Source organism: Calidris pugnax, unplaced genomic scaffold (genome assembly GCF_001431845.1).
Source record: "Calidris pugnax isolate Ruff unplaced genomic scaffold, ASM143184v1 scaffold225, whole genome shotgun sequence".
Taxonomy (NCBI): domain Eukaryota; kingdom Metazoa; phylum Chordata; class Aves; order Charadriiformes; family Scolopacidae; genus Calidris; species Calidris pugnax.
In genome coordinates, this window is record NW_015091072.1 from 3,274,932 (window position 1) to 3,302,761 (window position 27,830).

Genomic DNA, 27,830 nt, shown 5'->3' on the forward strand with positions numbered 1-27,830 from the left:
GTCTCACTCTGAAAGTGTCTTGTAGATGGAATTAGTGAGTTTCCCATTGGAGCGCTGGCTAAGAATGACCCCTTCCCGTGCCAAACCTGAATCACACTGTTTCTCCTTGCTGAGGAAAAATAATACCTCTCACCTTTAATATGATGATCTTGGGACACTTTAATATAAAACACAAATGAATCATCCCAACATTCCCGTTGTAGGAAGAGTCTCCTCCTCTTTTCATGCAGATCCAAACCTTGAAATTAAATGACTTGCCCACCTCGTTCTCAGAGCTGGGTACAGAACCCCGTGAGATAAAAGTCCCAATCCAGTCCTTTTAACTAAGATGTCTTCCTGTAAGCAGTCAACCTTGTACTCACCGATCTGCCACACGCTTCTTTTCCTTCACATCCTGTCCCTCATGCAGGAAATAAATAACCCATCGAGTTTTATGGTGAAAGTATCATCTGTGAGCAGAGAGCAGTGATAGGTTTAGGACTCCTTTAGGGTGTTGGGTATGCTTGCATGCTCTGAAGGCAGTGCTAGGCACAAGCAGTGGGCAGCTCGAAGGAGACGTCTGCGTTGCTAGGGAGGGTGAGGTTCCAGGGCAGGCATGACATTGTCCTGCTGTGGAAGAAGCACAGGAAAGTCAGGCTGTGCATTGGCAGGCAGAGGTTACTATACTAACACAGAGGCAAGCAAGCTGCAGATGGACCTTGTGCTGCTTTGCAAGGGTATGATGAACAGGGTGCTGTGCCCTGGCTGGGATGAATTGGGTGGAGGAGTGCATATGGGGTTGTGTCCTTCACCTTTCCTCCTCCCCCTCCTAGCAGTACCATTGCTACTCTGAGCGCTCCCAGTTCAGTGGTAAGAACATTGCAAACCTGTGGAATTCTACAGCTTTCCACCAGCATCACAGCCAGGTCCAGTGCTCCCAGGGGTGCAGGCTAGTACACCTTTAAGGCAATGTGTCATGTTGTCCCATTCATAAGTGATAAAAAGCCAGGTATCTGCACATCCATCCCAACTTTGCTCTGCAAAGCATGCTAGTAAGGAATAGTACTTATGCTGAAGGGAGTGCCTGGTATTTACACAGAAATGCCTCTTTATTTCCCTATCTGAGCCTGCTGGCTGTGTTTTTACTGCCTTGTGCTCGAGTCCCCTTACTGCCCATCAGAACAGAATTTGAATGTGAGCCCACTCTGCCTTCTGCTTCTGCTTTTCTCTCTTTGGAGTACCTGCTAGCTTGCTTCAGCCTGGAGCCAGCATTGAGAATCAACTCAAAAGCAATGTGGACAGAGTTTAATGTTGGTATAGACCGAGCTATTTTGCCCTGCCTGCAAGAACTTTGGATCTGCAAAACTCCTGGCAAGAACACTGTATTATGGAGAAGACCATTGTCTGTTTTGGGATGAGAAGGACTTGGCTGCTTCTACTCTGGATAAGGTAATTATGGCTGAAGGCATGTATGCTACAATGCCTGGCCCAGAAAATGCCATAATGGTTGTCTTTAGCCTTAGTGCTTTATAAACCTGTGCAGTATAAGAAGCAGAAATGTATTACTGGTCTTCTGTTGTCTCATCCTGAAAAATGTGCATCTGTCATGTTTCAAACGGGGACTCAGGTAGGCAGGGGGAAGATGGAGAGATCAAACAAGGGCAAAAGGAACACATTCTAGTTAATATGGGGACCCAGTGTAGGCAGGGGGAAGACGGAGAGATCAAGCAAGGGCAAAAGGAACACATTCTAGTTAATACAAGCTTTTGCCATGGTTTTTGACTTAAGCATCTCCAAGGTGATGTGAGTCACAGCCATTTTCCTTCCATGGCACAACACTTTTATCCTGGGGGAAGAATCCCAGAAAAATTCTAGAAAACTACCTTGGAAGTTTTTCTCTCTCACAGGTAGAAAATGTTTTACATAGGGACACAGAGGGGATGGGAGAGACATCTTTTCACTTTTATCTAAATGGGAGAGAGAAAGCATTGTTTCAAACCACAGGCCGCATCCACGGGCTCAGTGGATCCCTGTAAGATATCCCTGTGACTTACTTGCTATCAAGAGGCAGCGGGGCTGTGCAGAACTTGCCGACAATGAATGGCTCATCCTTCCTCCAAAACTGATTCTTGGGGAGATACTTCAGTGTCATGCTGTTTATCTGGCAGGGGGGCACTCTGTGGGCCAGAAGCCGTTTGCCCACCACATGGTGCTTAGGTCTGAAAGGCAAGGTGAGAGGTGTGAAGGAGAATGTTCAATCAACTTGTAGATGCAGGCCGTATGCAGATGTCTTGAAACACTGGAGTAACCAGGGTATTATTGTGAAGCCCTCACATAATGGAGTGAGAAGACTTATCTGTCAAAACAAGGCATTGCATGAGAGTCTTATTGGCTGTCTCTCCATGTTTTATCTCTATAGGCAGGAATATTCCTGCACAAACATCCTTCCTTCCATCACATAATTACAACAGCTTTTCTTGCCCAGATTGCTACAGAGCAGTAAGTGGTAGATAAGATCAACAACTATGAAATGATGAATGGCACAGCTAGAGATCGGTTGTCCACCGTTTCTTCCAGGACATAAACTAGGGGTCATCAAAGAAAGCTAAGAGGTGGCAGGCTCTAAAGGATTGTACACTGCACAGAGGACCATTCCTATTAAGCTGTTAAAATCTTTGCTATGGGATGTTGTGGATGGTAGAAGGTTTACATGACTGTACAAGTCATAAGAGAGGGACAGGACAAGTTCATGGAAGACACAAGCATTGGCAACTAACATGGACACAGATCTCAACTTTGGCTCTGAAAGTCCCTGAGATTTAATTAGTTAGACACTAGGAAACTATTTAGGACTGGACAAGTTAATGGAAGACAAAAGCATTGGCAACTAGTATGGACACAGATCTCAACTTTGGCTCTGAAAGTCCCCGAGATTTAATTAGTTAGACACTAGGAAACTATTTGGGGGAAATACTGCTACATGGTTACACTGTGTTTTTATTCTCTTCTGTAGGTATTTGCTTTTGACCATGTTGAAGGTGGGATGCTTGGATAGAGGGATGCATAGTTGTCCCTATGCTCTTACCCAGGTGACAAGAACTGAGAAACGCCAGAGACTGGGTAAACAGCTAATGATCAGAGCCCAGTTGGTCATGTGCTATGAAGTGGTACTGCCCAGCCATTTTACATAGGTGGGCTGCCTTCCTTCTGTGGCATCCATCCAATGAGCCTTCTTACGCCTGATCTACTTGGCATCTCTAGGAGATGGAGACGATAAATTTCCTTGTACTCATGAAGAACATGTGTGTTGCTGACTCAGCGCAATCCCAGAAGCACCTGGGTAACTGCCTGATCAGAAATATCAGAGTAGGGGAAGGGGAGAGATGACAAAATGGTCAGGAAGAGGCTACAATTCTGCTACACAAAGTTCCTCCTGGTAGTGGGCTAATGGCTGTACTCAGTGTCCTCCTAGGCCAGAGTGGCCAACCCGCTCCTGGTAGTGGGCTGATGGCCCAGTGTCCTCCTAGGCCAGAGTGGCCAACCCAAACCAGTACATCCTGTCCTCTCCCTTAGACTGTGGTGGTAGATGCTGGAGTTTTTATGTGTCTGACTGTGTGTGGCTTGAAGCTGCCAAAAATTGGAAGCATCATGAAATTGTGGCTACAAAGGTGAATAATGATAGCGAGTAGAAAACAAATAGAGGGGAGACTATCTCTCTACTGCATATTGTCCATGGCCCATGTCCATGATCCAGCTTTGCCTTAAGACAGAGGAACACAGTAAGTTAGGCAGAGTGAAGGAAGTCATTCTTGGGAGTGACATTTGGTCTAGCATGGATGTAGGACTCTAGCTGACTTTGGAGATATGTTTACTTGGATGTGGGGTACGTCATGTGATGTGTAAGCAATGGCAATGGAAATGTGCTGTGTAACAAGCTCCTTACTCTGTCAGCCCCATGGCAGCTGTGGGGCTTGGGGACATGTGTCTTGAGGCACTCTGAGCAACGTGTGTGGGGTAATGGCATCCCGAGGAGCAAGACTGGAATTGGCATTTGGGAAGGGAGAAGTGAAGGGCAGCAGGAGGCAAGACACAACTGTGTGAGTCACTTGCTGAACACTCCCAAGTGTCTGTGCACTTCTGGGGAACTGTAGGATGACGTGCATGTTAGATCACCTGAAGTAAGTCAGTGATCCTTCAGTGTCTGAACTGCAATGTGGGAATCTATGTTTATATGCCTGTTTGACACTCTGAGTTGACTGCACTGGAGGGCTGACCTTTGCTTACAGCAGGGAAGTCTCTGCTATAGTGTGAATTAAAAGGGATATCTTCAATTTTATACTCTCAAATCTGTAGGTTTATTGCTATAAGCAAATTTTTCAGTTTAGCCTTGTGCTTTTTGGGAGAGCACTTAAATGAAGTACAGCTGCTGTTCTCCCAGGGTAAGGTTATCTCTGGATAGGTTACCCTACTATAACTCTACTGCCTCATTTGCCTACAGCAGGGAAGTCTCTTTGCTATAGTGTGAATTAAAAGGGATATCTTCGCTTACAGCAGGGAAGTCTCTGCTATAGTGTGAATTAAAAGGGATATCTTCAATTTTATACTCTCAAATCTGTAGGTTTATTGCTATAAGCAAATTTTTTGGTTTAGCCTTGTGCTTCTTGGGAGGGCACTTAAATGAAGTACAGCTGCTGTTCTCCCAGGGTAAGGTTATCTCTGGATAGGTTACCCTACTATAACTCTACTGCCTCATTAAAACTTGAGGGTACAGCAAAGCCTCGGGATTGTCTGCCTATTTCTCTTCCCCTGGCAGCCTTTCCCTCCAGTGCTCATATGCCTCCTGCTGGACACCTACCAAACCCTGTGTCCGACACTGCAGAAGTGCTGCACGGGTGCTACACTTGATCTAGGTGTTACTATTCCCTCCCTCCTGCATCTCTGGCAAAGGTAGATCTGGTTTTCTGGGGGGTTGAACAGACTGAGCTCCGCCAGGCTGGAGTACGAACTCCAAATTGCAGTGCCTGGCTGGAAATCTGGACACAGTAGGTCTGCCATGCTGGAGAGAACCCTGGAGTGTGGCTTCCATTTCCCTGGTTCCCACCTCTACCTCTTGGTGCCCAGGATCGAAGCAGCAACACAATTAGCTTCAGGTCACAATGTTTTGGCTTAGCACAAGGGCTGTGTGGGAGCCAGCACTGGAACCCCTCTGATTCTCAGAAAGCTGGCTGGGACTCTTTAGCATACTGCTTTCCTACTTCCTGATGCATCCAGCACCACGTGCTAGTTGCATGTCTGCATTGTGGTTCCCAGCTCACAGCATTGAGCAGGATGGTGTAGGAAGAAGAGAGAAAGACTTCTGGGGAACTTCCCTGTGGTGGGGAGATCCCCCTGAGACAACGGCTGTGGAACAGGAGTCTGAGTCTGGTTCTTTAATTCAGATATGGTTTGGAGGGTGATGCTTCCAAGACAGATCTGTCTATCTACACATGTGATCTTGGTCCCCTGCCCCCTGGACTTTTCCCTACAATGGGAGCCTGAGTGCTTTGTTGCATTACTGCAGTGGCAGCAAGCTACATTTCTGACTGTGAAGAGATGCGCTTGTCTGCTTTTTGCAATTAGTGTCCTACTAGGCATCAAGAGAAATGTCTAAGCCACCAAATCCATCAGCCTGGAACCTCTAGTGGATGGGATCTTGCTGTAGCCATCTGTCTGGCAGAATAGAGCTAATAAGTACTTGACCGATTGTGGTTTGAATTGGCACCAGGCAAGGGTATGTTATAGAAAAGGAACCCGCATAGCAACACAAAAGTATGCAAATTCTGACAGTGATTGTGGTTTGAATTGGCACCAGGCAAAGGTATGTTATAGAAAAGGAACCCGCATAGCAACACAAAACTATGCAAATTTGGGGATCCTGGAGTGTATTGACCGATTGTGGTTTGAATTGGCACCAGGCAAGGGTATGTTATAGAAAAGGAACCCGCATAGCAACACAAAAGTATGCAAATTTGGGGATCCCGGAGTGTATCTACTGCTTTGTGCACTCAGGGAAGAGGTGAACCTAACCAGGGTTACCAAGTAATGGTAGCACAAGAATCGTCTTGAGAGAATTTAATGTAAATGTGGAGGTACTCAAGAAGAGAGGTTGTAGTTCATCACACAGTGACTGCACTCAGGGATATATGCTATCTTCTGCCTTTCTTGGACTGATAGAAACATCCTTAACACACGGAGCTGGGATAAAACAGGCCAGAAGCGTTTACCGTCACTCACATGGTGATCTTGGCTTTGTCCTCGGTGCTGTTGCCGAAGAAAGTGATCTCAATGCTGGTGACTACGTTTCTTTTCTTCTGCAAGTGGAACTCAACCAGGCTGTGATAGACTAAGCAAGAGACAAGGTATGTGGGAGTTGAGGGCAGGTACTGTCAGTTGGACTTGTACTCATTTCCTGACCCCACCAGCAGAAAGAAGATTAAACAGACATAAGAAAGAACCTCTTCTCTGTGGTATGAGAGGCCCAGTGGGCAGGTCTGCACAGTCCAGTCAGGCATTTTCATAAACAGACAGGCATTTTCATGGAGTGCAACTTCAGTCCTGAAGCCATGTGGCTGTCTTAGTCCAGGGCTGTGCCCACACTAATAAACCTATTGGAAAGGGCTTTATGGGGTACATGTGCAGGGTTATTGTTTTTCAGCTGTGTGTCGCGGACGTCTGAGCCACAGCATCTAATTCTGATAGGGATGGTGGGTTGTAACTACCTAGCTTCCCCCCAGAATCTGCCATATTTGGTCAACCCTCTTCTGAGGTGTCCTTGCCCATGGCAGGGTGGTTAGATCTAGATGATCTTTAAGGACCCTTCCAACCCAAGGCATTTTCATAAACAGACAGGCATTTTCATCACCCTTTACTTCAGTCCTGAAGCCATGTGGCTGTCTTAGTCCAGGGCTGTGCCCACACTAATAAACCTATTGGAAAGGGCTTTATGGGGTACATGTGCAGGGTTATTGTTTTTCAGCTGTGTGTCGCGGACGTCTGAGCCACAGCATCTAATTCTGATAGGGATGGTGGGTTGTAACTACCTAGCTTCCCCCCAGAATCTGCCATATTTGGTCAACCCTCTTCTGAGGTGTCCTTGCCCATGGCAGGGTGGTTAGATCTAGATGATCTTTAAGGACCCTTCCAACCCACACCATTCTATTATTCTGTGGTTCTATTACTCTTCTTTTCTCATGCTACTTACCACAGAATGGGGCTGAGGGACTGGTCATCAAGTAAACTTTCACTTCCTTGGGCAGATTCTTCATGTTGACACCAGCCTGCTCCAGCAGGCCTGCAGGAAGAAATAAAGCCAGTGCAGGGAAAGCAATGAATCACCCAGAACAGAAATATAATTGGTCCTGATTCACTTCCACTCACACCGCCCAACTCCACTGTCTTGGGTGATGGACCCTTTCTTAAACCAGTGCAAATCAGAGCAAGTTTGTGGTGTCTGTTTGACAGGTTAACATTCCCTCAGGAAACCTATTCTAGCTACCCCATGTAATCATCATCAGAGTAACTCTCGGTGGCTTTGTTTCATTCCTCTGCTAACTGTCATCAGTTGCACCTGTGCAGAATAAGCAAGACTAAAGACGATCAAGTTAGGAAACTTTGTGCAGATGTAAATGACTGCAAACACAGGGTGCTGGGAAATTGAACTTATTCGTCAAGTGAGAAGACCACCATAACTTGACTAGCTGACAATGTGGCTTGATGAGATGGGAAAGGGGTGGCTGATCTGAAAGCACTTATACCAAAAGAGGCCTCTCATTCCTCTGGTCCTATTTGCAGTCTGGCACCAGAGGACACTTCTTCTCCTCATGCCACAGCCCACTTTCAGAAGCCTAAAAGACCAACTATTAAATTCTCCCAGTTCGGGGACTTCATCTTTGGGATGACCATGGCAGTAATTTATGAGAAAGAGATGACACAACAACGAGTGGTTTGTAGATGAATAAGACTTGAGGCTTGGACTAAAATTTCCAGCTACTTCTCTAAACAAGACACTTTTTGAGCTAACTGCCCACTTGTTATGCAGGTGATTCTTGAGACTCTCAACTCATTTTTGGGCCCTGTGAAATGTTTAAAGGTCAGAAATGTTCAAGATTTTGTTGTTCTACACTGGGCGATGTATGAGCTTTTAGAGCTTCTCTATAGAAGCCTAAAAAAGAAACAGCTTCTCGCTATCCCCAAAGAGATGCAAAGCAAATCCTGCTCAGGTTGATCTAACTGCCTACTGTGTGTTGCACTGACACCCATCAGGAATGTATTCTCATCTGCTCTAGGAAGGTCTCATGCTGGTACTTTACCTATTCTGGGACAGGAGAACAGGAAGGGGTCAACGCAGTCCAGGCAACGTCCATTTAAAAAGTCTTGATAACTTGTACAAGGGAACGCCAGGATCGGACAGGAATGTTTCAAGGCGCTGACATAGAGATGTACTGCCCTCATGTGATCACAGATCAGATACTTATAGCCTGCAAGAAAAAATGTACCCAGAGAAAAGCAGCCGTGAGTCTTTCCCTTGGCTCCTGTCTTTTTGCATGCTCCCGAGGAACTGAGAGTCGAGAAACACTCTTACTGATCTGCAGCCATCTCCTTCCCACTAGTAGCATTTTGCAGAGCACATCTGTGACTACAAGCCCAGATCCCACTTCAAGAGAATTTATGCAGGTAATTAGGAGTTTATCTCCCAGACTAACAGAGTGCCCCAGAAGAAGGGGACTACAAGGCTACCACATCTCGACCAGTGTACCATTGAGGAGGCCCCAGGCTCTCTGCAAGGGGGTACAATAGCTTTGACTCTCACTGGCACTGGGACCCCAGCTGTGGGAAGTGAGGTATCATAGGTGTCCCTCAAACACACCGAGTATTTATCCACACTATTTGCTGTGTAAAGCCCTATTGTCTAGAAGGAAAAGGGAGTAATCACAAAAGCTGAGTATAGACACAGCTTGCAAAAAAGAAACTTTTGCTAGTAGTACCTAAGAGCCCTTCTAGCAAAAAATGTTTTCTTTGTTCATACAAAGTCTACTGATGCTAGGGCTTTGGCTGATACAGTGGCAACAGAGGTGCTGCCAAGACACTTGACCTGTATGTGATTTTAATTTCAGCTGCTTGTAGACTGATGAAAGAACACGTGGGCCATGAATCTCTGCTGCCACGTGTCTTTACAAATATATGTATACATTTCTGCCCTGACTGTAGCAGGAACTCCTTGCCAAACAGCATTTTCACAAGCTGCTAAATTGCCATGAAAGCCCTTTGCTTGGCCACAGAGTGCTCTCACCTGCAGAGATGAATCGGGGGCATCCTGGCTGGTCTTTGCCTCCATTGATGAAGTAATCGATGTGACCTACAGGAATCCGGATCCCAAAATCTGAAAGGAGGGGAAATGCCACTTCATTCTTACACTTGGCTATTCTGTGGGTTTTACCCTACATGCTGCTTGACAGGCCCCAATAATTGGTTGAACATTAGTAGCGCAGGACCAAGCTCCAGCGCTGGAGACAGCAAGGGACAGATTTCCTACACACCTGCATTGTGCAAGTTTGTTGCATGGAGCAGAGAGTGCTCCAAGCCCTGTCATCAAAATGACTGGGAATTTAATCACCACCTCTGTGCTTCAGGTTCTTGATTCTGTATAAAGGAGAACAAAACTGATCACAACCTTAATGGGGGATTATGAGGCATGATTGAGAATTACACTGGTAGAGGTTTTTCTCCAGGCAAGAGATGTGACTCAAATGCACCATGTTATTCTTCAGCACATGTTCTGCCTATCTAGACCCTAAATGCTTTAGAAAAGTTACCCTGTTGTTGCACCAGCTGCTGGTTTGACTCTGCTACTTTGCACCAGCACTTGCAGTGGCACCTTTCTTACCTCAGGTGGGAGAAAGCAAAGTGAGACTAGACATGTAAATTCCTTCCAGGTGGTGAAAGCCATGCTCAGCTGGTTCTGCACAAGATCACTCTGCTGTAGCAGGGTTAAGTAAGAAATAGTTGCTGGAAGATTGCCCTCTGTCTATTCTCCACCTGTCTGTGCTCCAGGGTATGGATACTGCCAATGAATTCATCATTAATCACAGAATTAAAGCCTGTCTAATCAGGGAACTTCCTCTGAATGAATCTGAACTCATGGTAATCTGGAAAAAAGGGACAATGACCTGCAGACTTCTTAGCACTAACAATGGCAGGAGGAAGAGAAGCACTGGCTGAAGAAGACAGAAGTCAGCTTACTGTCAGCATCAGTATGAATGGCCTCCACGAAGAGGGCATCCCCAGGGTCCAGGCGTTCCTCAAGGCTGGCTCTGGTGTACTTAGGTCCTGCGGGATCCAGGCCTGTAACAAAATCAAGCACCTCAACAAGTGCTCTTCAGCCCCTGTCTTTTTTGTTTGTTTGTTTTTCTGGACCAGTTATTTTATTCAAAACTTTAAAAAAGTTGCTAGGCAAAGCGAGATATTTTTCCCAGGTCACACTGATTATGCTCCAGAATAGTTTCTGCCCCTTCTAACTTCCACTACAGCTTCCTTACCTCATCCTCCATTGTTCTATTCCCCTTTAACAGTTTTTTACCTGCAGTTTTTAGGCTGTGAAGCCATGACTTCAAATAGCTCTGACAGAGTGGCTGCAGAGTGTCTTTTGGATTTTTGGTGAAAGAGAATCACACTTATAACACCTCCCCTAATTGTACTGTCATCAGTATTAACACTACAGTCTGAGAAACATAACTGAAGATCATCAGTTAGGTGACAAATTCAGCATCACAGGCATTAACCAATCCAAGCATTACAAAGGTTTTATACTATCAAACATCCTTAAAACAAAGAGGCTTCTGAGCCCTCTCCCTACAAATAAAATCGAGTTCTTAAGCAGCCATCTACATTTTTGCCAGAAACTTGCTCCTAGACCAACTTGTGGGGAGTCAAAGGAATACAGAAAGTTATCCTTGGCAATACCAAGGAACAGGTTAAAGATTTTAATTTTTTGTTTTTGTGTTCTGGCTGAGGTTTATCCTGTTCACTTTTCATAGAAAAGTAATCTCACAAGATTTTTTTCACTCCCCAGCCAACAACAGTAGTTTAAGGAGCAGCTCTGCTCCACATGCCACTTAGCCTCAGAACTGGCCAGTTTCAGTGCCTTGAACTCCATCCCATTAATTTCTATGGAGGAGGCAATATCAACAACATACAAACTGATGTGTCTGCATCTGTCAGGAGGGATGGAAGGAGGAAAAGGGAGCAAAGGGAAAAAAATATCTTTCCTATTCTTTCTATAAATAGAAGCTAGTAATGCAACAAGTGGTCAGAAGAATGTACTGCTTTAATTTTTCTTCCATGTTCTTTAATCTTGATGCTTACAAAAAGCTGAAAAGTTCCCCATCCACTACTACAGACCAAGTTTTAGTTAAAGACTTTAAGAGATACTGGAAAGTGCTATTTGGTATAGCTTAAAGTTCTTCCTGAGGAGGGAGAAATACCTAATACGAACAGCAGTTAATTCTGGCACAGCTCTGAAGCAAGTGTGTTTCTTTCCTCTATTCTCTATGCCTACCTCCTCCAAGCATAAGCTGCATAAACTCCATTGAGATGTACATCCTCAGCAGCTGAAACTGAAACTATACCGTATGCAACTGAATTCCTTCAGGCTTTTTTGTTTTCTCTGTAAATATTGAAACAAATTGCCCTTCAGCAATTTTGAATATGGGATGTTCATTCCAATTCCTGTACAATTTGCTTTCCTGCACAGGGAGGTATCTACAGGAACAGGCATGAATTAAAGAAAGTCACATGATCAAAATAAATGTTGTGCTCTGGGCTCCAAGATTCACCCTGGTTTTGCTCCACAGGTCTTTATAGGTGATTGAAAACACTTCAGCAAAGTATGGCTCTGGGATCACATTCCTCTCTGCATGTGTGTGTGGAGGCAGGAGATGAGATCAGGTGTATCTTGGGTCTAATTCTTCCTCACACCCAGATACCTGGGTCTCCAGGTCAGCTTGATTTGGTACAGCTGGGTGGTCTTAGACCAGTCTACTGTGAAAAGTTGACTTGTAGGAGAGAATAGCTAGAAGCCTCATCTGAGACCTCCTAATATTGGGTCAGGTTCTTGCCTTAACTATGTTGTAGGGATGCCATGCCCAGCCTTGTGTCTTGCTGGTCCTGCTTTTATCTTGCTGACCTGACTTCCTGGATCAACTTTGGGCTTGCCTTATCACTACAGACCTGTCTGATGACCACTGGACTGTGGATGACCCTGGTTCCTGTCACTGGATCTGCTCTGCTCTTCTTGCCCAGATACAGGTAGGACTGTGACCCTTGTCAGTAAGGGGTGCCCCTGCCCATCTTGCTGTACCCTTGGCTCTCAGCTTACATTTTCCTGCAGAGTAGCTCACTGTTGCTGCTCCCCCACAAAAATTGCATTGTGGGCTTTAATTTTAAGAACCACAGAGATATACATGCTATGAAGCGGAAGTGACAGCATGTGGGTGTTGGAGGTTTTCATTAGTCACAAAGCCTCATAGTCTTTTAAGCTGGTACCAATTGAAAAGTGGTGCAGAGGCAGAAGGACCCTTTTGCAAATACATGCATTCTTTTGGTGGTAAGGAGGGGTCTGATGGCTGGAAGAAGCCTATAAGCTTGGATCTAGTGAGACCTTATGTAATTAAAAAACCACTAAAGATTACTCTCCTTCCTTGCTCTTTCATTGTCTCCCTTGAAGAGCAGGTGAGGACCCAAGACTCAGTTTTATGGTACCTGTTATCCGTCCCAGCTGACTGCCATGGAAGTGCCCCACCAGGCCACCGACATGCGCACCAAGGCTTACCCCAATGATGTGGATGGATGTTGCTGAAACTCCCAGGGCCTGCAGATTGATGATAATACAAATTAATGTTTCTGTAGCAGAAAGTTGAAATATCTTATCCCAGCCCACACAGTAGCTCTGTAACTCTTCTAATATAAGATTGCTTTTGAGGTGTATGGTGGAGAACCAAATAGCTGTAGGAATGATGGGTATTGCCCTTTCTATTTTTCAGAGTCTTTCTTCATGTCTACAGATTCAAATCCAACCCTAACCAGGTTGGTCAGATGCTCCTGTTCGTAGCTACATAGCCCGTAGCTTCTCTTTCCATAGCTTGCTTCAGACTGAATTTCCCTTTCTCAGCTGAGTGACCGATGTTCACCATGTGAATAATCTTCTTCTCAGTAAAGCAGAGGAAATTTTTTTCCCACTTTTATACCACCATTGTACCAACACCCTGATTAGTATTTTAAGATTATATTTTCAGAGATTAAGGATTTATCCATGGGCTGAACTGCCAGGTAAAGCACAGCCACTTAGACCTGATGTGAGATTACCCCATCCACAGGAATTCGGCTGCCTGCAGGTCATGATGCATGATGGGAGAGCATATGGTACATGAGAGTGTTGGGGCAAGATGAAGGAAATCTGACTTTGAAATGTATGAGGTCATATCCTGTAGCAGTACTGAGATTTATAAGATAATATAGTCTTCTATGGTGTAGAGTTGCAGGAAAGGCCGGACAGAAAAAGTCCTTAAGTAGCTGGACTAGAGCTCAGTACAGACATGGAATGAGTGGTGGGGACACTGTTCAGCTCGGTCATTTGTTCACTGTGTGACCTAATCAGTAATGAGGGATGACAGTCTTCCTGCCCTACACCCCATCCCCCATCCTCATCCTTTTAATGACACACTGGCTCCAAGGGTTGCTGCATTTCTGGATAGAAATATGTGACTGTGCACGTGGTGCATGCGAGGGAACTCCCATGCTGCGCAGCCTGGGTGTGCAGTGCGAATATTATACAGAGAATTTACACATAGCTGGTTAACACAAAGATGTATCACCCTTGTTGCATAAGTGTTGAGCTGTGCCAGAACAAACTGGGATACATCGGGGATTTCCAGCTACTGGGACGTATACCTGAAGCCCAAAGAAAATATAAAATAGCCTCAAAACCCACCCCCTCCAGCTCCCTGGACAGAAGATGATGACTGTCCAGTGAAGTACGGAAAAACCTGAGAAAACCTGAGGCATCCTTCAGGTTTGTCCCAAGCTGGAGAGGCAGCTGTTTTTCCAGAAAATGTCAAAACTCAAGAGAAAGAAGAAAAACAGTGGCATGCTCAAGCCTGGACTGAGAAAGAGGGAACAAAGAAATCTCTTTAGTGCTCCACAGTGCTTGTTCTGGAATAAAAGGCCTGTTTGTCCAGCTCCAGGTGACAGCAGGTTGGGATCAGCTCTCTGGATTGTTTGCATGAATGATGTTCTCTGGCCATGCTCCCCACGCTGGAAATGTGCAGTATCTTACCAGGAGCTTGCTGATGAATTGTGAGATGGAGAGTGCCAGTTGTGTGACATTTTCCACTGCGGAGGGATAGGCTGCTGTCGATCCATAAACCCAGTCTACTGCAATCACGTTCACTTGACTTGTATGCAGTATGGCATGGACAAGCCCTTCGATCCAGGAAGGTTTGGTACCCAAAGCCCTGTGGAGTCATTAGAAACAAGCAGGTTAGGTGTCTTTCACAGCAAGGCATGTGCCAATATGTTGTTCACTTGTGCTGGAGTTTCACATGTCTCAGAAGAGGCTGCCAGACAGTTGCTGAAAGGTTTTTCTGGTGCCAGATGCCCTGGCATTTCTTTGCGGTGGTGTAATAATGCTTTCCAGAATGGGCAGATTCAGAAGGGAACCAGATATTTTAATGAATTCATTAAAATTTTAATGAATTTGCAGACCTCAGTCTGAGATGTCAGTCTTGCTGTCGTGCTTCAGCTAGACACCGCAGAGCCCCTCTGGAGTGACCTGACCAGGAACACCTGGATCCTGCTCTGCTACATTCTTGCAGGAAGTCCTTGGTTAAGTCACCTAGCCTTTCACTCCTACATTCCCTCATCTGTAGACAATTAAAAAAGAAATTATATACCCAAGAATTCAAGGACAACTGAGGAGACTGTGTCCTCCCCAGTGTGGGCAACATACAGGAGGCGCTGGAAGCCACCATGCTGCTAGAAAGCTGTGACTTAGTTACCATTAATGGAACTTGATGGGATGAATCCCATGACTGGAGTGCAGCTATCGATGGCTACAGACTGTTCAGAAGGGACAGGCAAGGAAGGAGGGGTGGAGGCATTGCTTTCTATATCATGAAATTGATTGAGTGTGAAGAGCTGTCTCTGAAGAATAGCCACGAGCAGGTTGAAAGCTTATAGGTAAGAATTAGAGACCAAGGCAACAAAGGGAACCTTGTGGCTACAGGCCGCCTGATCAAGGGGAGGTTATGTATGAAGCCTTCTTGCTCCAGCTACAGAAGGCATCACACTCGCAGGCTCTCGTCCTGCTGGGGGACTTCAACCACCCCAACATTTGCTGGAAAAGTAGTGCAGCAAGCTGTAGGCAATCCAGGAGACTTCTAGAATGCATTGAGGATAACTTCTGAAGCCAGGTCATAGACAGCTCCACCAGAGGGGATGTGATTCTGGACCTGATGGTCACCAACGCAAGTCAGCTAATCAGTGACATCAAGATTGGAGGCAGCTAAGGCTGCAGTGTTCATGCACTGGTGGAGTTCACAGTCCTCAGGGATATGGGTCAGGCAATGAGTAAAATCAGGATCCTAAATTTTAGGAAAGCAAAATTCCAGCTCTTAAAAGTGTTAGTCAATAGGACCCCCTGAGAAACTGCCCTCAGGGACAAGGAAGCAGCACAGAGCTGGCAGATCTTTAAGGATGCCTTCCATAGAGTGCAAAAGCTGTCGATGCCCAAGTGTAAGAAATCAGGAAAACAAGGCAAGAGACTGATATGGCTGAGTCAAGACCTGCTGGTTAAACTAAAGGGCAAGAAAGAGATGAACAGGCAGTGGAATCAGGGGACAGGTATCCTGGGAATAGTACAGGGACACTGCCTGGTTGTATAGGGATGGGGTCAAGAAGGCCAAGGCACAGCTGGAGTTGAACTTGGCAGGGGATGCAAAGAATAATAAGGGCTTCTACAGGTGTGTCAGCCAGAAAAGGAAGGTCAAAGAAAGTGTACCCCCCTGATGAGCAAGACTGGCAAACTGGTAACAGTGGATGAGGAGAAGGCTGAGGAATTTAACAACTTTTTTGCCTTGATCTTCACTGGCAACCTCTCTCCCCACGCCTCTCGAGTGGATGGACATCAAGATTGGAGTAGCAAAGCCCCTTCAACTGTAAGGTTCATGACCAACTGAGGAGCCTGAACATACAGAAGTCTATGGGACCCGTTGAGGCACATCCCAGAGCCCTGAGGGAACTGGGCTGATGTAGCAGCCAAGCCACTCTCCAAGATATTTGAAAAGTCATGGCAGTCAGGTGAAGTCCCCCGTGACCAGAAAAAGGAAAATCTTAAACCCATTTTTAAGAAGGGCAGAAAGGAGTACTCTAGGAACTACCAACCTGCCAGTCGTGCCTCTGTGCCTGAGAACATCATGGAACAGATCCTCCTTGAAGCTATGCTAAGGCACATGGAGAACAGAGAGATGATTCAAGACAGCCAGCATGGTTTCACCAAGGGTTAAGTCCTGCCTGACCAACCCAGTGTCCTTCTATGATGGAGTGATTATGTCAATGGACAAGGGAAGAGCTACAGATGTTGTCTATCTGGACTTCTGTAAGGCCTTCGACAGGGTTCCCCACAACATTCTTCTCTCTAAATTAGAGAGATATGGATTTCCTGGGTGGACTATTCAGTGGATGAGGAATCGATTGGCTGGTCACATCCAGAGGGTAGAGCTCAACAGCTCAATGTCCAAATGGAAATCGGTGACAAGTGGGTCTACAGACCCTCAGGGGTCCATATTGAGACCAGTACTGTTTATACCTACAGACCCTCAGGGGTCTGTATTGAGACCAGTACTGTTTATATCTTCACCAATGACATAGGCAGGGGGATTGAGTGCACTCTCAGCAAGTATGCAGACAACACCAAGCTGAGTGGTGCAGTCAACATGCGTGAGGGGTGGATGCCACCCAGAGGGACCTAGACAAGCTTGAGAAATAGGCCCATGTGAACTTCATGAGGTTCAACAAGGCCAAGTGCAGGGTCGGGGCAATGCCCAGTATCAATGCAGGCTGAGGGATGAAGCGATTGAGAGCAGCTCTGACGAGAAGGACTTGGGGGTACTGGTGGATTAAAAACTTGACATGAGCCCACAATGTGTGCTTGCAGCTCAAAAAACCAACCATATCCTGGGCTGCATCAAAAGAAGCGTGGGCAGCAGGTTGAGGGAGGTGATTCTGCCCCTCTACTCTGCTCTGGTGAGACTTCACCTGGAGTACTGCATCCAGCTCTCGGGGCCTCAGCACAGGAAAGACATGGACGTTTTGGAGTGAGTCTACAAGAGGGCCACAAAAATGATCAGAGGGCTGGAGCACCTCTCCTATGAAGGTGGGCTGAGGGAGTTGGGGTTGTTCAGCCTGGAAAAGAGAAGGGCCTGTGGACACATTATAGCAGCCTTTCAGTACTCGAAGGGGGTTATAAGAAAGATGGGAACAGACTTTTTAAGTAGGGCCTGTAGAGATAGGACAAGGGATAATGGGTTTAAACTAAAAGAGCGTAGATTTAGGCAAGATATAAGGAAGAAATTGTTTACAACGAGGGTGATGAAACACTGGAACAGGTTGCCCAGAGAGGTGGTAGATGCCGTGTCCCTGGAAACATTCAAGGTCAGGTTGGAGGGGCTCTGAGCAACCTGATCTAGTTGAAGATATCCCTGCTCATTGCCGGGGAGGTTGGACTAGGTGACCTTTAAAGGTTCCTTCCAACCCAAACTATTCTATGAGTCTATGATTCTATGATACTCACTTCCCCTAATGCCAGCTGGTGGGAGGTGTGTTGTATCACGAGGGCAACAGCTGGTTTTCTGAAAAGACCCTGCAACGTCTTCTGTGGTTTCATCCTGATCTTCTATGCACTTTTCATTCAGGCTTTTGTGCATCAAAACAAATGTTACATGGTCACACCTGGCTGAAAAATGGTACAGTAAAACAAGCTTGCAGACTGCTGACAGCTTAAAAAAAACCAGCTCAAATCCCTACAATATCAAGAATAGAAGCATAATGTGTCTGGGCGGGCTCCTAAATGGCTGACTAATCCAGGTTGTTGATAAACCAGAACATGAAGTCCAATGAGACAATTTAAAAGGACAAGAATCTTGAAGAAAATACATTTTAAATGAAAAGGTTGAAAGAAGGAAAGAGGAGGAGAAAGAGAGAGAGAAAGAAATAGAGAGAGAGAGAAGAAAGAAAGAGAAAAGAAAGAGAGAAAAAAGAAAGAGAGAAAGAAGGAAAGAGAGAAAGAGAGAAAAAATTTCCCAACTTTTTTTAGGCTCCAAAAAATATACACACAAAATAGGCAGCTGGTCACAAACTAAAGGACTTCAAGTTGTGTTGTAATGAGAGTTGTCAGCAGTATTTTCCATGCCAACAGTCTCCCAGACTCTCTTCTTAGCAGGTGTTTTGCAGGTAGTCCCTCTGCTAGCGAGACTAAAGAAGGTCACACAAGCAGGGGGTTTCCATGCCAGTCTCACCCAGTACTTGGAAATGCCCCAGCAGTATTTAATTTGCCAGTAAAAAGTTAGTCACAGTGCTCTTCTTTCTCTCACCTGAAGCCATGGATTATGATCTTGGTTTCCAGGCTGCTGTTGAAGCTGGAGTTCTTGATGCCATCATCAGCTAAAATCAGCTCCCCACAACTAGGGCTTGAGGAGGTAAACAGGAGAAACTGGACATTAAGTTTGCTGCCCCGTAGGATATATGCTGTCTGGAAGTCAGTACAGTGATGCCCTGAGACTCTGTCTGTATTCCCTGCAACGAGAGGGAGTGAATAGCATTTTTAGTCTGTATCTGTGCAATGGAACAAAAAACAAGGTAATTCTAATTAATTAGGAAAATGAAGGTAGCAATCTTGCTTCTTTTGATGAAGATTCAAAGGATAGAACACATTAAAATCAGCCTATTTTGGAAACTTTATCTGTGTGATAAAGTAGATTTACTTCGAAGGGTTGTTTTACTGAGACACAAATGACATTCTGTTAGTTTTTTTTTTCCAAGTGGGCCACACAAGCCAGCAACTAAGTACATTTATGAGCTGGCTATTTGATCTTTTAAAAAATAGTTGCCAATAGATAGTCACCACTGAATGGGGGTATTGCTATTCAAATTTTGGTAGACTTAGTAGAAAGTACAGGTTTAATTGGCAATTGGATCAAAAATCCAGAAATAAATATAAGAATGTACTAGTTAAAAACTGAGCAAATTTAGGCTAGAAAGCAAGCATAGAAATTTAGCAGTATGTATGGCCAGCAGTATGCATAGCTAGGTTACCCACAGAAGAGCTGGATTCTCCATCTTTTGTCATTTTAGAGGACTGGCTGCTATTTTGGAAGGCTTGTTGATGGTAAAATGTTGGATTTACTGAAGGACTAATGGGGTGAAATTTACCGACCTGTGCTGAGTAGGAAGCCAAATAATTGATCCCTTCTGACCTAAAAAGTGTTACTTTATGAACTGGCATAGTTGCATCTTGCTACAGTAACAATGCGTGCACGTTCCCTTTTCTGGGGTGGAGGAAGTGAAACCGCCTTGAATCTGCATGTACAATAAAATAAAAATTTTAAAAAAAACCCATCAGCCATCTTCCTAACTGCTGGCTGTTCCCATAGAAGATACTTTACACTAGCTAGGCAGTACATGGCCTATGGGTCAACACAAAGAAGTGAGATTTGACATTCAGATTCCCCCTTGTGGGATGTGACTATCCCTTATGGTTGTTTATTTTGGTCTTCATGTGTGCTGAAGGCAACAAAGACATTGTCTGAGATTAATTCAGAAAAAACACATTTTATGAGCCAGCTTAACTAGCAAGGGCAGGTTCAGTGCAAGCACGGTGCATGTCAGAAATGGTGTTAAGATGAAAGGGAGTAAAGGTAAGGCAAGAGGTGCAGCACTGCTATGAAGCTACAGCTGATGGTGGACTGTAGTTATCGTCGTAAAAGCAATTTTCATTGACAGTACAATTAAAGAAAGAAGTGGAAGTGTGGCATCTGTTTATGTTCTCTTGGCTATTGCAGATTATACTTGCTAAGTTTTCAAAGCAGGAGATGCCAGTGCAGAGGTCAAGTGGTCCCTTTTCCACTTCCTTACCCTTCAGGGTAAACCCAGATCATTCTTTTAAGTCAGGTTAGTGGAATTAAATCACTGAGACTGATTGAATCAAAGCATGGGAGAACAAAGGTCTGTTCTTGTACTACCCTTTTTCCTGGCATCTAATTAGATTATAGCAAGGACCTCTTGACACACAGGTTGTTTCAGCTCTTCCTGTGTGAAACCTTCAATTCCTTGCCAAGCACTCTTGTCTTTCTTACCTCCTTGTGCTGAGCTGAGCAGCAAGAGGACAGCAATAACAATAAGCAGCTTTCTCTTCGGATATTCAACCATCTTCCTGTTAGTCCACTATAAGTATGAAGATTGTCCAGGGAAAAACAGCCGTGGTGGGTTGCTCGGTCAGCTTGGCTCTGTTAATGATCAACCAGCCTGTGCTGTTTTGGGAAAAAAGGGTAGAGGCAATCACCTCTGCTTTTGTTTGACCATTAGCCAAAGTCTTTGTCAGAAGAGGGCTTCACTGACTTTTTGGTTTAAAAAGATGCTGACACCCCTTTACTCCCTACTTCTCACTTCAGAAATCAGATAGGGAAACCAGTTGCAGCAAGAGACAGAGTTATAGTACTTGATCCTTGCCACCTAGACCTATTTGCTTAATTCTGACTGAGGACACTGATTTGTCACAAGGCTTCCCAGTAAGTCCATGCCAGGAAGATTCATACCATTCTTGGATTGCTTTCTCTTTCCTCTCTTTCTGCTTTTGATCAGATTCCCATAACTGCCAAAGAAGGCAAAGCAACAGGTTGCTTCTGGAATTGAGGGGAAAAGCAAAAATGTAGCGACCATACTGTGGCCATATTGCTGTGATATGCTCCAACTGTACATTTCTTAGGGTGGGGACACTCTTCCTCTGGAGACTGCATTTCAGATACTACAGGAAATAAAAGCATGAAACAGTATCATAAGCATGCAAATAGTTCAAACGGGTCTTTGAATAAAAAAACTTTATTGCTTCAGTGTAAATAGATGGAGTAACATAAGCACACAACCAAGCGTTTAACTAGGAGACTGTCACACTACATTCATGTCCCTGGGTGCATTAGACTTTCAGGTAAGGCTGCACCTGTTTCTGAAGTTGCATTGATGCATGTTGGTCCTTCTTGCAGAGGAACAAAGCAACTTTGCCTTTGACTGTGTTAAATGGCAAGAAGTGTAAGCTGCAAAGGAGCTTTCCCTGTCCAGGCACTATTCTGCAGCTGCTTTATTTGAACAACAAAATGCAGAAATTGCCTCAGTCTGATCAGAAAGATGACTAAATACCTTTCCAAAAGCATGAGACATTATTTTCCTTTACAGTTATTGGCAATGGCAATCATTTCCTTACCCGTTTGCTCCAGCCAAAGGCTTTGGGGCTGTTTTAGTCAAAAGATCTTTTTCATTTCCAAGTCACTCCTGAGAGAAATTTCACTAGTTCTTACAGGGAAGTTAGACAGTATCAGCTGGCTTGCCTGGGGGGCTACTGAGGACCTGCCCCATTCACATATACAGATACATTCTGATCCTGAAATACTTGGCTCCGTGAGCAAGCTGGCTGATTGTCAGGGAAGTAGGTTCTTAGTGTCTCTTCAAATATGTGACTGAGTTTGTCAATGCCATTGATTTTCCAAGATTGAAAGCCGCAATACAAATAGGCAACTCCTGGCTTCCAGCCCACTTTTCATCTTTCCAACCTTAGCATTGATTCACAGATTGTAAGACAAAAGCCTGTAGACTGCAAGGGGCCCACTTCTTCTTCATTACACTCACAAATTCCACTGATCTGGATAATCTCTCAATCAAGAAAGAAGGAAATAAACTTGTGAAATCATACCATTAGGCCGTGACATTTCCGTACAAGCCTCCAGAGCAACTGTGAAAATGACAAATTTGTTAGATTTAAACAAAGTGGAGCACCTAAAGAAAATTAGCGAACGCTTCTTTCCATTTTTTATTTCAGATTATGGTAATAACTCTTTGTAACAGGATGCAACTGTTACTGTTACTCTTTGCCAAGTTCTACAGAAATTTTGAAATGCCGTGTAATATAAGGCAGGCAGTAGTATTACAGCCTTACCTTAAGAGTAAAACAACCCTGTGGCCAAGATGTGCAGATTTGATTTAGTTTTGCACTGCTCTGTGTATTTGTTAAACAACATCCTGGTATGCTAAAAAAACCCCAATGTCTTCAGGAAATTGAAAATTCTGTTTCCTGAGCATTCTTTTTTCTGTAGTCTCAGATTTAGTAATTCCAGGAAATCTTTGATTATATCAGCACACCGTGGTGGTCCCTCATGCGAACAGCGAAAGCCACTCAGTTCCTCTATGCTTAAAATGCTTTTACCAGTAAAACTATTTTAGTATGAAAGATTTTCCTTTTTTTTTTTTTTTGTGTGTGAACTTAATTACTCAGTAATTAAGTTACATTAGTTCAGAAACTCAATGTTGCTGCTACTTATTTTATTTCCCAGTGGGAGTGATTATAATGGCAATAGGAACATTGTTGCAAATGCTTTCAGACCACATTGGATTCCTTTTAACAGTTCCTTTCAGCATAGGATCACGAAGCATAGGGTGATTTGCTTGAGAGTGAGTCAGGGATAATGAAAGTAAACAAACTCGATTTTATGCACAAATTCTTTTCATTATAAAAAATGAAAAAAAATCACACTGTCTGCACATTCAGGCAAATTCTGCAAGTGTCCAGCTCAGCTGAAAATGTCATCTCCCCATGCACAAAGCAACAGCTGGCAGAGGCTGCAAAAACCCAGTAGCCAAGTGGAAATGTGGTCACGGAAAATTGACTTAGACTGGAAAACTGTTCATTGATACCAGAAGCAGTGCAGTCAGGGTAGCAGTGCGGGACCTTGGGGGAAACCAAGTGTGAGTTAAGCAAATTATGACTATTTAAAAACACTCCCTGTGGTCTTTGCATTCGAGGGAGGGCATGAAATACACGCAGAGTTTAGCTCACTGTACATTAAGGCCTAGCTCCACCCTACTGCACGAATGCTTGGTTTCACCGCTCCTGTATTTTCTGCCTTTTGCCCACGGAATAGAAACCATGGCTTTATATTAAGCACCTAGGCTCCTATGTATTGTTCCCAGGATTGACAGAGGAACCAGTTCAGTTCTCACTGCAACAAAAAATGATTGAAATGCCTGACATTCAGAAGCATCCTAACTACAAGATAGTAGGAAGAAGACATTAAAGATTAACTTGGCAAACGAGGAAGGGAAAATGTGGGCAAGTCAGATTGGGTACTCGGTCGGGAAAGGAGGAAAAAGTCATTTTCTTAAGTCTTTCATGAGTACTTTATGGACCTACTACCTAGTATGACTGTATAAGCACGCACAAGAAGGAAGAATGCATCCTTGCCACATATCCCTGTCATTTTCCAAAAATAAAGGAGCCTAGGTGAGCCACCAGGATTATGTTTCTCTATCACTTTCTCTGCCCCACAAAGCCCTAATCATTCTCTACAACATGGAGCACCTCAGAAGGAAGAACTTAGGCCTGCTTGTGTGCAGGTGGGTGACCTTCTTGTGGTTCCATCCACCCTAAAATACTCTAAGTGAAAGTGTCAGTCCCTGCTTCAGATTTCTCTCTGCTAACCCTGAAGATTTCATAACCTATAGGAAAGTTGTAGTATGCAAGGTGAGAGGTGGCATCCTCCCAGCAGCAAGGTTCAATCTGAGGTCTCTGACATCTGGGGAGGACATTTACTTCACAAGAGTCAGCAGCAGAGAACAGCTGCTCCTGCCACCAGGATATGGAGGGAAGATGGCCATGTTGCATTTCTGATGTAAACAGTGTGACCTGGAGGCTTTACAGGGCAGGGAGTTTCCTTTGACACTCGACAGAGATTGAGAACTGAGGTGGAAAGGGAAGAGAGGGATAAAAGGGCTCGTTGTGGGTTTTTTTCACTGAGCAAAAGGAATTTATGGGATGGGCCTGACTCCATTGGAAAGCCAGTTATGTGCCATGTTGTTCCAACATAGCTATGGAGGATGGATCAGTATTATTATTCTGCCATTGTAAGAACTGCATGAGACAGCATTGCTCAGCCCAAGGTGCAGTACCGTTCTATCTCATGCTGCAGCCTGCAGTGATGAGCTTAGGGAGCTTACAGCGACTCCTAGAAGGAAAGAAAAAAACACACTCAGCGTTGGAACACCTTCAGTGTTGATTTTGTAAGGTCCTCTGGCTACACTCTCCATGGCTATGAGTTCTATTTTTTTTTTTTTTTCCCTGAACAGCTACGTGCACTGTTGAGTGAAGAGCAGAACTGAGGTGGCCCCGAGTGGTGGTGCACAGCCTGACACAGCTGCTCGGCAGTCAGCGTGTGGACTGAGCGTGCTGGGAGAGAGCCAGCCAAGAGATAAACCTGCGTGCACTGTTGAGTGAAGAGCAGAACTGAGGTGGCCCCGAGTGGTGGTGCACAGCCTGACACAGCTGCTCGGCAGTCAGCGTGTGGGCTGAGCGTGCTGGGAGAGAGCCAGCCAAGAGATAAACCTGCGGTGAGAGCCTCCCCATCCAGCACTAGTGCCGTGCTGCTGCTCCCTGGGACAGTCAGCCAAGCTCCTGGCAACGGAGCATGCTTTGATGCTGTAAGGTCTGCAGCTGAATCTGCCAGCAGTGGATTCTTCTCAGCCAGGATAACGTACTGTGAGCAGGATGCAGGCGAAGGCAGCTGCAGTATCCACTTGCAGCAACTCTGCCGTGGGAGTATTTGGCAGAGTAGCAGCTTTTCAATAGCTGCCAGGTGTTTATGTTTCCCAAAATGTTGCGGTATTTTCCCTTTCTTCCTCAAAAACGCTGCAGTGTCACGATGTCAGTCATCCATGAAAGGGAATTTAATTTTTTTTAGTTTTGTGAATGGCCTTCTGAGCAGCTGGTGTCGAAGGAAACCCCTAGAAGTCGGAACAGGTTTCTGTTTTATTTTTTTCCATCACTCAGGCAGAAGGGTGACCCCCACAGAGGCCAGCCCAGCCTTGGCTGACGGGAGTGAGCCTATCCTCAAGCCCACCCCTCAAATGGAGCCACTGCCAGCTGTCCCCCAAAGAGAACAGTGGGCATTTTGGGGAGCATCGCTGTCAAACATTAGGCTCCGGGGACTAAAAGGTTTAGACGACCGTTATTTTCTGAGGCAGCACATTACCTGCTGAAAGGCGTCCTCCCCCTAACCCGTGGGGCTCCTGCTGCGCGTAAAACTGATCTCATTTCAACCTCTGTCGATTAGCAGAGCTGAAACTTCCCCGCTCTAGGGACAACACGACGTTTTCTACCGCCGGCTCTTGCTGGAGGGGGCGTCCCATGGGGGCCAGAAACCGACCCCCGCCGCGGCGCCGCCGCCGCCGCCACCCCCCGTCCCCCCAGCTCCTCTCTGGCAGCCGCACCCCACCGCGACACAGCGACGGCGGCCTCCGAGCCTGAAATCCCCCTCCTCTACCGCAAGCCCGGAGTTTCCAGAGAACCCCGATTACTCAGCACCCCGGTACCCGCCGGGGAGGGAGAGAAGGAAGGGGGGGGAAGGCGGGGAGACGACGCTAAGGGGCCGGGCGGGGGGTGGTGCCGCCGCCGCCTGAGGGCGTGGAGGGGCCGGGCGGGCGCTCCTCACCTTTCGGTTTCCCTTCAGTTGTTCGGGACGGGGCAGCGATGAGGCTGCCGGCTCGGCTCCTGCTCGCCGCGTCCCTCCTGCTGGGTAAGTCGTGAGGGGGGCGGCAGCGGTAGCGGTAGCGGGGCCCCTTCCCCAGACCCTCCGCCGGCGTCTCCCGCCTCCCTCCGCCGGCGCGCGGGAGCGGGGCGGACGGCGGCTGCGCGGGGCGCGCGCCTGAAGCGTCCCTCCTCAGGCGGCCGGGCGAGCTTGTGCCGCCCCGGGCTACGGAATGGCGGCGGTCGCCGTTCGGGCTTGGCAATAAGCCGCTCCCCTCGGCCACCGCCGCCGTCCCGGGCTGCCTGAGGGGAGCCGGGCGTGGCGCCTCCCAACCCGCCGAGCGCCCCGGGCGGTGACACCCCTGCGGCGTGCGGAAGGGAACGGGCTGGCGAGGGGAGAGGTAGAGTCGCCACCCCTGGAGGCGCTTAGAAGGCGGGTAAGGCGCGGTGGTGGCTTTGGCAGCGCTCGGTTAACGGTTGGACTCGGTGGTGCTAAAGGTCCCTTCCAACCCAGACGGTTCTGTGACCCTGTTTGTGTTCTGTCCTTCTCAACGGCAGAACCGAATGGCTGCCTCCCCCCGCGCCTGGCGTTAGAGTTTCCTACTATCGCTGATCCGTGTGTTTAGGCCAGAAACCCCGCCACACCCACCCTTCCCCTTCGTGGCACGGGTCACAATTCTTGTGCCCCGTTTGTGTCAAACTTCTGTGATGGTTGCCGTGGGAAACGGGTGTGATTTTTACTCTGATTTCCTGCCCACGGGAAGGTTCTCTGCCCAGCCGGGGGAGCGCTCCTCCCCACAAAGCATGTTTGACCCCGCTTCCTGAGGTGTTAAAGAGTTTAGGAAACTAGCTTTTGTTGTTAAAAAAAAAAATATATATATATATATCCTTGTCATCCCTGCATATGAAAATGCTGTTTATTTTGTATTCTGCGTTACTTCTTTCTCAGGGAAAATCATCAAAGTTCTCAATGGTTTTGTGGTGGTTTTTTGTTTGCCTTTTTTTTTTTTTTTAAATGGGTGGGTCTTTTTTGTAGAAGCAACTTATTAATATTTACTTCTGGTGAAATAGTAAACAAAGGCCTTAATCTAAATTCCATCTGTGTGCCTGAGGAGCAGAGCCCTCACGCCCATAGACCTTGCATAGGGCTATGAACATGAGAAGTACAAACAAAACTCGCTCATTTTTGAAATTAAAGGCAGATGCACAAACTTTCTCATTGTCATCAAAAGTAGCTGCTGTGGCTGGATGGGCCAAGCAGCACGGCTTGCTCTGTGTAGATCTTCTCATCCCTCTCGTCTAAGGGGTTTCTCAGTGGCTTTTTCTGTTGCTTTGGGAGTTTCCTGCATGTGCCTAAAATAGGACCTATTGCATCCCTTTTTAAAAAAAAAAAAAAAGAATGGTCTCCTCTTGCTTTTCCTGAAGGCTTTAAGAAGCTGGTTCTGCTACTGAGTGTTCGGACTAACTGACTGAGACTTTCTCCCGTACTATTCCAGAAGTCTTCAGCTTGTTTTGTTTAGTTAAGATTGCGAAATCCTGTTCTGCAGGTGTGTGCAGAGGACCAGTGGAGAAGCTGGCACTCTGTGTGACACACAGGACATACCTGTGTGAGTCAGTCTGCCCATGTTCAGCCTCAGATGCAACTTCTAGATCTCACCTGCAGTGCTTTTGCAGATGCTTCTAAATGACTATTAGTAATACGTGATAATTTAAATGTCCTCCTGTGACTTTTTGTGTGTGTGAAGGTGCTTTGTTACCTTACATTACATAAGTTGGCATGCCACTGCCACTCTGAGCATCTCAGTCCAGGTGCTGTAGACTTATCCAGAAAAATGAAATTTCATGTTCCAAGCAACATACGGTTGATAGGGAGAGGTGATGGTAATTGGGCAACTAGAGACGGCAGTTGTGGCAGCAAGTATCCTCATTTATACATGTATATATCCCCATAATATCCTTATTTAAAATTAACTACCTCTGT

The 27,830-nt window shown here is 45.9% G+C and overlaps 2 protein-coding genes across 5 annotated transcripts in view; one reads left to right on the top strand and one right to left on the bottom strand.

Annotated features, from left to right (window-relative positions):
* Positions 1–134: 134 nt before the first annotated feature.
* PLA1A (phospholipase A1 member A) lies at positions 135–25,953 on the bottom strand. Its single transcript, XM_014957141.1, has 12 exons — positions 25,815–25,953; positions 20,421–20,594; positions 18,660–18,861; positions 14,348–14,525; positions 12,775–12,883; positions 10,258–10,359; positions 9,308–9,397; positions 8,328–8,495; positions 7,220–7,309; positions 6,253–6,361; positions 2,034–2,198; positions 135–609 (listed from the first exon to the last, which is right to left on the bottom strand). Exons 2-12 carry the CDS (start codon positions 20,491–20,493, stop codon positions 525–527), a joined length of 1,371 nt encoding a protein of 456 aa, XP_014812627.1. The 5' UTR covers positions 20,494–20,594; positions 25,815–25,953; the 3' UTR covers positions 135–524.
* Positions 25,787–27,830, top strand: part of CD58 (CD58 molecule) — a 34,252-nt gene continuing 32,208 nt past the window's right edge. For all 4 annotated transcript variants that reach the window (XM_014957142.1, XM_014957143.1, XM_014957145.1 and 1 more), the window contains exon 1: positions 25,787–25,898. In XM_014957142.1, coding sequence (XP_014812628.1) covers positions 25,853–25,898 — 46 coding nt within the window. In that variant the 5' untranslated portion in view covers positions 25,787–25,852. The remainder of the gene's footprint in view (positions 25,899–27,830) is intronic.

Coding starts and splice junctions, on each gene's coding strand:
- PLA1A (XM_014957141.1), bottom strand. CDS start 20,493: ATGGTTGAATATCCGAAGAGAAAGCTGCTTATTGTTATTGCTGTCCTC. Junction 10,360..12,774: donor TCAGCTGGGACGGATAACAG/GTACCATAAAAC, acceptor ATTTTGTTACAG/GCCTGGATCCCGCAGGACCT. Junction 6,362..7,219: donor TCCCTCAGCCCCATTCTGTG/GTAAGTAGCATG, acceptor TCTCTTGCTTAG/TCTATCACAGCCTGGTTGAG.